This window comes from Grampus griseus, assembly GCF_964374135.1.
Source record: "Grampus griseus genome assembly, chromosome: 3".
NCBI lineage: Eukaryota > Metazoa > Chordata > Mammalia > Artiodactyla > Delphinidae > Grampus > Grampus griseus.
This window is the reverse complement of record NC_139019.1, coordinates 166,647,222-166,658,274: the sequence shown is the minus strand read 5'-3', so window position 1 is coordinate 166,658,274 and position 11,053 is coordinate 166,647,222. Positions and strand designations below refer to the sequence as shown.

The 11,053-nt window shown below is 45.0% G+C and overlaps 1 protein-coding gene across 1 annotated transcript; it reads right to left on the bottom strand.

Moving 5' to 3' along the window:
- Nucleotides 1–8,957: 8,957 nt before the first annotated feature.
- LOC309819972 (large ribosomal subunit protein eL14-like) lies at nucleotides 8,958–9,509 on the bottom strand (the record flags this gene model as incomplete). The annotated part of the gene is given in 3 exon segments (XM_082650400.1): nucleotides 8,958–9,283; nucleotides 9,286–9,334; nucleotides 9,336–9,509. Coding segments are annotated over 3 exon segments (549 nt in total).
- Nucleotides 9,510–11,053: the final 1,544 nt, after the last annotated feature.

The window sequence follows — 11,053 nt, the reverse complement described above, 5'->3', positions numbered from 1 at the left end:
GCCACCGATGAAAGAAATTAAAGATGATACAAACAGATGGAGAGATATACCATGTTCTTGGATTGGAAGAATCAACATTGTGGAAATGACTATACTACCCAAAGCAATCTACAAGTTCAATGCAATCTCTATCAAACTACCAATGGCATTTTTCACAGAACTAGAACAAAAAATCTCACTATTTGTATGGAAACGCAAAAGACCCCGAATAGCCAAAGCAATCTTGAGAAAGAAAAACGGAGCTGGAGGAATCAGGCTCCCTGACTTCAGACTATACTACAAAGCTACAGTAATCAAGACAGTATGGTACTGGCACAAAAACAGAAATATAGATCAATGGAACAGGATAGAAAGCCCAGAGATAAACCCACGCACATATGGTCACCTTATTTTTGATAAAGGAGGCAAGAATATACAATGGAGAAAAGACAGTCTCTTCAATAAGTGGTGTTGGGAAAACTGGACAGCTACATGTAAAAGAATGAAATTAGAACACTCCCTAACACCACACAAAGATAAACTCAAAATGGGTTAAAGACCTAAATGTAGGGCCAGACACTATAAAACTCTTAGAGGAGGGCTTCCCTGGTGGCGCAGTGGCTAAGAACCCATCTGACAATGCAGGGGACACGGGTTCAATCCCACGTCTGGGAAGATCCCACATGCCGCGGAGCAACTGAGCCCATGTGCCACAGCTACTGGGCCTGCGCTCTGGAGCCCGCAAGCCACAACTGCTGAAGCCCACGTTCCTGGAGCCCGTGCTCCACAACAAGGGAAGCCACCACAACAAGAAGCCCGCGTACCACAACAAAGACCCAACACAGCCAATAAATAAATAAATTTAAAAAAAAAAGAAAGGAAAAAAAAAAAGAAAAGAAAAAAGAAAGAGGAGCATTGTGTGCAAAAAATGTAGAAATGTCAGGGTTTTCCCTTCTAATAAGGAAAACAATAGCTTTTCAGAAGCTTACCATCAATGTCCACTTCCATCTCATTGGCCACACATGGGTCACTTGACCACTTCAAACTCCAAGGAAATCTAAGGACATTTGCATTTTAAACTGAGCATACTGTTGTCCCAGACAAAATCAATGTTCTTTAGGAATTAAGAAGGAAAAATGAATTGCAGGCAGGCAGCCCAGCATCTTTGCAAAAATAACTGCAAACAAATTTCAGGGGTGTGGCAGTCAGCCTCTAAGATAGGCCCCCTGTGACCCTCACCTCCTGGTATTCAAGTCCCCCCCATATTAAAGCAGAGGTGGGATGATCTGTGTGACCAGTGGAATTCTGTAGGACAGTTATATATGGCTAGGTCATAAATGACATTGCAGCTTCCACCTTGGTCTTTTGTAGGGGTTGGCAGGGTTTCTTCTGTAAAGAGCTAGATAGTAAGTATTTTGTATAGCAAGGGCCATGCAATCTTTGTTGCAACGACTAGACTTGCTGTTGTAAAAGCAGCCATAGACAACATTTAAGCAAACGATCATTTGTGCCAATAATGGAAGTTTATGTATAAAAACAGGCAGTGGGCCAGATTTGACCTGCAGGCTGTCGTGTGACCACCCCTGGTCTTTTGGATTGCTTGATCTGGTGGAAGCCAGCTGCCATATTGTGAGGATGTTCAAGCAGCCTTGTTGGAGAGGCCCAGGTGGTGAGGAGCTGAGGCCTCCCACCAACAGCCAGCACCAACTCTCCAGTCACGAGTGAGCCACCTTCAAAGTGAATCCAGTCAAGCTTTTAGATGATGACATCTCTGATTACAACCTCCTGAGAACCGCCTCGCCAGACCCTCCAAGCCAAACTGGATCAGGAAACTCCCAGACTCCTGATCCACAGAAAATTGGAAAGATAAGAAATATTTATTGCTTCTTTCAGCCACTATGTTTTGGGATAATTTGTTACACAACAATTGCTAATGAATACAAAGTGATCTGAAGAGTTAAATATCTAAAAATCGAACTACATATTTTCATGGGACTAAAAAGAAATTAAGGAAATAAAAGTAAATGGATTTCAAATCTCTGAGGTTTCAAATCTCTTTCTAAGCTTAAGAGTAGTGGGAGAAATGGGAAAGGAATGTACTGGGTTATCTCTCTTTAAAATGTAAAGAGCTTGGGACTTCCCAGCTGGTCCAGTAATTAAGAATTTGCCTTCCAGGGATTTCCCTGGTGGCACAGTGGTTAAGAATGTGCCTGCCAATGCAGGGGACACGGGTTCGATCCCTGGTCCGGAAAGATCCCACACGCCTCAGAGCAACTAAGCCTGTGTGCCACAACTACTGAGTCCGCGTGCCACAGCTACTGAAGCGCACGTGCCTAGAGACTGTGCTCCGCAACAAGAGAAGCCACTGCAATGAGAAGCCCGTGCACCACAACAAAGAGTAGCCCCTGCTCACTGCAACTAGAGAAAGCCCGTGTGCAGCAACGAAGACCTAACACAGCCAAAATTAAATAAATAAATACATTTATAAAAAATGAAGAGAGGATTTGCCTTCCAGTGCAGGGGACACGGGTTTGATCCCTGGTCGGGGAACTAAGATCCCACATGCCACAGGGCAACTAAGCCCCCACGCTGCAACTACTGAGCCCACGTGCTCTGGAGCCTGTGCGCCACAACTATTGAGCCTGCACGCCACAACTAGAGAGAAGCCCACACGCCACAAAGAAGAGACCGTGGCACAAAGAAAGATCCCGCATGCTGCAACGAAGATCCCGCATGCCACAATTAAGACCCAACACAGCCAAATAAATAAATAAAAGAAAAAAATATCTAGTATATAACCAAACATATCTAAAAATAAAATAAAATAAAATGTAAATAGCTTATATGAATCGATTTTGATGAATCGTCCAACCAAGAGATGGAGAAGATGAACAGAGAAATCACAAGTATCCTGGTGAAACAAGCCAAACAGCAGTGCTGATACACCAGGGAAAAGACAGTCAACTTTGGGAATTCTCAAAGATACTCATTGCTGATTAAAAATGCAACATCTTTTTGTCTGTTTAAACCGTGGCTTTTTAAAAAAATTGCAGAATATTGCTTTGGCTTGCAGCTTTCAGTATAAATGACAGCCTTCTGGAGAGCATTTGGCAACATGAACCAAGAATCATAAAGTGTTTGTCTTTTTCAAGCCAGTATTTCCACTTCTGAGAATTCATCCTGAAGAAATACGAGAAGTAGGCAAGTATTTACACATAACCATACTCATAGTAGCGCTTTTCTTAAAATTTATTTTATTGAAGTACAGTTGACTTACAATGTTGTGTTAATTTGTGCTACACAGCAAAGTGATTCAGATATATATATAAATATATATTCTTTTTCATATTCTTTTCCATTACGGTTTATCACACGATATTGAATGTAGTTCCCTGTGCTATACAGTAGAATCTTGTTGTTTATCCATTCTGTATGTATTAGTTTGCATCTGCTAATCCCAAACTCTCAATCCATCCCTCCCTCACCCCCTGGTAGCATTATTTTAATATTCACTTAGCACAAAGCTTACAGTGCACAGTTAAGTAAACTGCAATATAATAACGTGATCAAATCGGCTAGGCAGTCATTAAAAATGTGTTTAATGCTTTTAAGTATATGGAAAGATTATTCTAATGACACAGATTTTTTTTAACAATATGGAAAGTGTTTTCAGACAGTATTCTAAGAAAAAACGATGCATGCAGGTGGAACCCAATATTTTTTTCTAGATTTTTCTGTGATTAAAAATCCCATTGCCAGGACTTTCCTGGTGGTCCAGTGGTTAAGACTCTGTGCTTCCACTGCAAGGCGGCACGGGTTGGATCCCTGGTCGGGGAACTAAGATCCCACGTGCCGAACAGCACGGCCAAAAAGAAAAAAAATGATCCCAATCCCTGGAAAGCAACAGGAATTCTCACTCAGAGCTGGTGGGAAGGCAAAATGATCCAGCCACTTTGGAAGATGGTTTGGCAGGTTTTTATAAAACTAAACATACCCTTACTATATGATCCAACAGTCACCATCCTTGATATTTACCCAAGTGAGTTGAAAGCTCTGTCCACACAAAACCTGCACACAGATGTTTGCAGGTTTATTCATAATTGTCAAAATGTAGAAGCAATCAAGATGTCCTTCAGTAGGTGAGTGGATAAATAAACTGTGATATATCCAGGCAAGGAAATATTGTTCATCGTGAAAAAGAAATGAACTACCAAGCTATGACAAGACATGGAAGGATTAATTATATTTATAGGAGAAAGAAATTTTTTAACTAATTCTATTTTCAATATAATGGAAAAAATAAAATATTCAGGAGTAAATTTAACAAAAGTGCAAAACTTACGTTCTGAAAACTGCAAAATATTGTTGAAAAAATTAAAGAAGAGACATACCATGGGTAAAAAAAGACAAGACATGGAGGAAACTTAAATGTAAAAGAAGCCAATCTGAAAAGGCTACATTCTGCACGATTCTAACTCTATGAAGTGGAAAAGGCAAGACTATAGAAAGAGTGAAAAGATCAGTGGTTACCAGAGGTTGAGGGATAAGGAGGGATGAATCAGTGGAGTGCAGGGGATTTTTAGGACAGTGGAACGACTCTGTATGATGCTATAATGGTGGGTGCGTGTCATTATACATTTGTACCCATAGAATGAACGATACCAAGAGTGAACCCTAAAGTCACCTAGGGACTTGGGATGGTTATGATGTGTCAATGTAGTTCATTGATTGTAACAAAGGCACTTCCTCAGTGCCATGTTTGTAGTGGAGGAGGCTGGTCGCGTGGGGCTGGGTACAGGGAGTATATGGGAACTACCTGTACTTCCTACTCAGTTTTGCTGTGAACCTACGATTGCCCTAATAAATAAAGTCTATTAAAAAAAATAAAATCCTACGGGGCTTCCCTGGTGGCACAGTGGTTAAGAATCCACCTGCCAATGCAAGGGACACGGGTTTGAGCCCTGGTCCAGGAAGATCCCACATGCCTCGGAGCAACTAGGCCCATGCACCACAGCTACTGAGCCTGTGCTCTAGAGCCCGCGAGCCACACCTACTGAAGCCTGTGCGCCTAGAGCCCGTGCTCCGCAACAAGAGAAGCCACCACAGTGAGAAGCCTGCGCACCGCAACGAAGAGTAGCCCCCGCTCACCGCAACTAGAGAAAGCCCGGGCAGCAAGGAAGACCCAACGCAGCCAAAAATTAATTAATTAATTAATTAACTTTTTAAAAAAGGGAGCAGTGCAAGGGAATTTTGTCAAGTGATGGAACTGTTCTATATCCTGACTGTGATGATGGTTATACACATGTTAACATGCACAGAGCTACATAACAAAGGAAAAAGTCAATTCTGCTTTACAATAAGTTAAAAAATTTTAATGCAAATAAAGAAAATCCTGTTGCCAGATCCTCAGCTGTCCTCAGTTGGCCCATAAGACCCTGTTGTGTTTGGGGCTCTGAATCAACGTGTTATGTCTGGACCTGCTCCAAGCTAGAGATTCTCAGAAAAATGCAAAAGACTGAGTATCTTGCAAATGATTTCTGAGGTCTGAAGCCCACCCAGGGGCCCTTCCTTTTGGAGCTCCACTTTGTCCATGGGACCCCAGGTCAAAATCTAGTGACCCTTCAGATCCACCAGCACCTTATTCTCCTGTGGCTCTTCCCATGATTCCACCTCAGCAATGACCCCCTCAGTCACCCTGACACTTAGCCAGAAATTGGTACATCTTTCTCTACTCCTTCCTCCAATCAGTCACCTAGATCTGTTGGGCTTACCTCCTGAATGCCTCTCAAAACTTCTTCCAAAATATCTGCCCCAGAAATATAGCTGACAAAGGACCCATGGTTCAGCATATATAAAGAGCTCCTACAAATCAACAAGAAAAAGGCAGAAACCCCAAGGGGGAAATGGGCTCCTCACAAAAGGTCATCTCCAAATGGCCAATCAATTGAACCATTTCTTGTGGAGGCAGCAGGAAAAGTGGAGAGTGGGTTTTAAAAGGAAATAACTTTCTGAGAAGTACCAAGGAACCAGCTATAAGGACTTTGTTGAAGTTCATAAGAGTGAAAACTTAGAAGCCACTAGACTGTCCATTTGTGGGGGAGTAGAGAAATGGAAAGAAAAATAGTCCTGTGATGGAATATTATGCACAAGTGAAAAGGGAAAAATATCTCCTCTCATCTCTGTCGCTACATAAGTGGATCTCAGAAAGATACTGCTGAGAGACTTCCCTGGTGGCACAGTGGTTCAGAATCCACCTGCCAATGCAGGGGACATGGGTTCGAGCCCTGGTCCAGGAAGATCCCACATGCTGTGGAGCAACTAAGCCCATGCTCCATGACTACTGAGCCTGCGTGCCGCAACTACTGAAGCCCACATGCCTAGAGCCCGTGCTCTGCAACAAGAGAAGCCACCGCAATGAGAAGCCCGTGCACTGCAACGAAGAGTAGCCCCCGCTCGCCACAACTAGAGAAAGCCTGCGTGCAGCAACAAAGACCCAACACAGCCTAATTAATTAATTAATTTTTAAAAAATGAAAAGAAAATACTCCTGAGTGAAAACAAAAAATAAGTTGTGTGATGATAGTACAGTGTGATACTATTTATATAAATTAAACACACACGTGTGTTGTTTCCAGATACATCTCTGTCTGTGGAAGTAAATACACATTATGGAAGTGGTTGTCCCTGCTGGGAGTGCAGTGATTTTATTCTAGGTACTTGTGTCTTTCAAGTGTGTCTCCCCCACAGTGGTCAGAGAGATCATGTCACTGTAGATCCAGAGTAGAATGTAACCTGATGATCAATGCAGCCAGGCACATCAGTGTGATGGAGGTGGCCAAAGGGACCAGAAGGACTAGAGTGAAGATGGCCCTGATGCCACTATATGTCCAGCATATATAAAGAGCTCTTACAAATCAACAAGAAAAAGGCAGAAATGTCATAGGAAAAATGGGCCTTTCATAAAAGGTAATCTCCAAATGGCCAATAAATAAAAAGATGCTTGACATCATGAGTCATCAGGGAAACGCCAGTTAAAACCAAAATGTCATGACACCTACTAGAATGGCTAACGTGAGAAAGACCATACCAAGTGACGCTTCTGCACTGCTGGTAGGGGAGTAAAACGACACAACCACTTTGGAAAACTGTTTGGCAGGATCCACAAAGCTGAATCAACATCTACCCTATGGCTTCTAGGAATAAAGTCAAAGGAAATGTGGACTTACCTTCACTGAGAAACCTACGAGAATATTCCTAACACCTCTGCTTGTAATAACCCCAAACTGGAAACCATCTAAATGCTCAATAAAAGGATGTGTCAATAAATTGTGATGATTTCACAAAATGGAATACTATATCGCAGTGATTCTCAACCCGGGGTGATTTTTACCCCTAATGGGCCATTTGGCCACATCTAGAGACATTTTTGGTAGTCAGAACTTGGGGGGAGGGGCACGTGTTACAGTCATCCCGTGTGTAGAAGCCAGGGATACTGCACAACATCCTACAATGCATGGGACACACCAAGAAGCATTCAGACTCAGGTATTAGTAGTGGTTGAGAGACTCTACAACAATGAACAAGAATTATCACCCAGGGCTTCCCTGGTGGCGCAGTGGTTGAGAGTCCGCCTGCCGATGCAGGGGACGTGGGTTCGTGCCCCGGTCCAGGAAGATCCCACATGCCGCGGAGCGGCTGGGCCCGTGAGCCATGGCCGCTGAGCCTGCGCGTCCGGAGCCTGTGCTCCGCAACGGGAGAGGCCACAACAGTGAGAGGCCCGCGTACCGCAAAAACAAAAAAAAAGGATTATCACCCTGCCTGAAAGAAGCCATAAAGTCCAGCCTCTATGGGAAAAGAATCTAAAAAAAGAGTGGATATATGTGTGTGTATAACGGATTCACTGTGCCGTACACCTGAAACTAACACAACATCGTAATTCAACTATACCCCAATAAAAAAAATTAAATAAATAAATAAAATAAAATTGGATACCCAACCTCAAAAAAAAAAAAAAGTCCAAATGACAAGCAAAGTGATTCTATGCTATTCAAAGTCAAGTTAGGGGTTACCCTAGGGGTGGAGGGGCGCAGCGGGCAGAGGGAGTGACAGAAGAAGACACGGCAGAGGCTTCAGAGGTCTGGTGATGTTCTGTCCTCGATCGGGGTGCTATACAAACATGTTCATGTTGTGAAAACTTTGCAGCGTACATTTGTGACCTGTGCATTTCTTTTTGGCATGTGTGCTATATTTGAATTAAAAGTTCTAATAGTTAAAAATCCCCTCCTTCCTTCCACCCCGCTGCCCTATTCAGGTCTTATCAACTTTGTACTAGGTGATTGCCCCTACCTCTCCCCTCTTCCCCAGCCCGTCCTCCAGACAGCAGCCAGGGGAGTTCCTAGGACACACTTATAAGACCATGTCCCTCCCTGCTTTAAACCCTTCCATGACTCCCTATTGCTCCCAAGACTAGATCCAAGCCTTTAAGGACTTTCTTGGCGCCAGCTCTGCTTCTTCTGCGGTCTCGTATCTACCTGCCCTCTCTGCTCCTTGCACCATTAACGAGCATCTCAGAACATGCTGCTTCAAACCTCCAAGTCTTTGCACCCACTGTCCTCTGCCTGACAGCCTGACTGCCCCGACACACTCTTGCCCTCCAAGGTTCAGCTCTGATGGCCCTGCTCATACCTAGGGGTCAGGAGGCTTTTGGATCAGAGATGATTTTCGGGGTTTTGGGGTTGGTTTTTTTTTTCAGTTTTTCCTTTGTCTTTTTTTTTTTTAACATCTTTATTGGAGTATAATTGCTTTACAATGATGTGTTAGTTTCTGCTTTATAACAAAGTGAATCAGCTATACATATACATATATCCCCATATCTCCTCCCTCTTGCGTCTCCCTCCCACGCTCCCTATTCCACCCCTCATTTTTTTTTTTTTTTGTCAAAAAGAACCTTTATTCTGTTTATAACAGCCTCGTATGCTCTCATGCTTTCTTGCCAGATGCCTTTGGAGCAGGTGACTTCTTACCCATAGCGGTCATCTTTTTTGCTGGAACCTTTGCAGCAGCTGCCGTAGCTGCCTCCTTAGCAACAAGTGCTTTCTTGGGAGAAGTCTTCAGGGGAGCTGTCCTTTGAAGTTTCTTAACTTCAAGCTTGATTAGTCTGTTCCTCATTTTCCTCGCCTTCGTGACTTTATAACGATCAAAATCTGTCATCCTGGCTTTCTTTTCTCTGGCTTCAATCTTCTTGGCCCACCTTGTGGCTGCCCACTTTGCCTTGATATCTGCCTTCTCCCAGGCTTCTCGACAGACTTCTGCCGGGCCCTGTGTGGAAACTTGAGCGGGAAGTCAGTGAGCTGCAATGCATTTGAAAGGCATAGCCTGTCTCCTTACTTGAGTGCAAGGTCCATCCACCAAAGCCCTGTTCTGATCAATAATATCTACAATCGCGACCAGCCTCCCAGCATGAGACCCAAAGGAGACGTAGGCCACCCGGCCAACCTCCACGAAGCGCCTGAAACACCATATTGACAGCATTCGGCGAAAAGGAAAGACCACCCCATATTTTTGTTTTGTTTGTTTGTTTTGGGTTTTTTGCCAGACTTTCGGGATCCTACATCCCTGACCAGGGATCGAACCTGTGCCTCCTGAAGTGGAAGCACAGAATCCTAACCACTGGACCACCAGGGAAGTCCCCAGAGATGATTTTCTTCTAGTCAACACACACACACACACACACACACACACACACGATTTGTAAAATACAAGAGAAGGCATTGAGTACTACACAAAAGCTTGGCCGCTCACCCCAGGACCTGTTTCTCCCTCTGGGACACCCCAGGGCACTCTTAGACTGGGAAGAACTGAGAAATCCTGGGCTTTGAACAAAGACTGCCCCTCTCCCAGTGGGTAAGGGTGAGGCAGGGACCCCAAAGGTCCTGAGCTTGAGCCCTGCCCCTCTTCTTTACCTGCAGCCCCAGTCCCCACCCCTCCTCTGCCCAGCCAGCTCTCAGCTCCCTCCTCCCACCACCATTTCCGGAGGATTCCCCACCCCCACTCTGTAGCGTAGCAAAAGGGGAAGCGGGGTTGGGTGGGGAAGTTTCCAGGGAGGTAAATTTAGGTCAGTCCCACCAGCAGGTCACACCACCAGTGCTCCCACAGACCCCTGGTAGCCTGTCTCCTGCTACCCCTGCCTCTCAGCCCATAGCCTCACTGGAACAGACACCAGGCAGGCTCACTGCCAGCAGAGCACATCACCCAGGTTCCAGCCCCAGCTCAGCCATTCACAGGCTGTGTGACCTTGGGCAAGTGCCCTAACCTCTCTGTGCCTCAGGTTCCTCGCTTGCAAAAGCACAGGAGTACGCATCTCACGGGGCTGTTCAGGGATCAGATGAGTTCATTTAAAATAATGACTGGGGCTTCCCTGGTGGCACAGTGGTTAAGAATCCACCTACCAATGCAGGGAACACGGGTTCGAACCCTGGTCCGGGAAGATCCCACATGCTGCGGAGCAGCTAAGCTTGTGCACCGCAACTACTGAGCCTGCGTGCCTAGAGCCCGTGCTCCGCAGCAAGAGAAGCCACTGTGATGAGAAGCCGGCGTGCAGCAACGCAGCCAAAAATAAATAAATAAATTTATTTTAAAAAATAAAATAAAATAATGTCTGCCATGTAAATTCCCCGTGATGGTTTCTGGCTAATGTTATTATTTTGAATAGGCGAGAAACGGAGGACAAGGCCTGCATTTGAGAAATAATCAGTAAATGCAATTTTCCCCTCCCCAGTCCTCCTCTTTTTCCTCTCGCTGCTCCTGCCCCAGCAAGCTCTGGAGGCCAAGCTCAAGGTCTGAATTAATCCTTCACCTGCTGACCTTCAGCCCCATCTGTCCAGCAAAGTTGCACAGAGGCCTCCCTTGCCTGGGTGCTGAGGGCGGTCCCTGCCGTTTGGGGGCCCATCCCCCCTCCTCTTGCCCTCGTCCACAGAGGCGGGCAGCCACGGGGCCTCCTACCACCCCACAGCTCTACCCTGGGCTGACACTAGGGACACGCAGACAGACATAAGGAATCTCCAGTGCATGCCTCC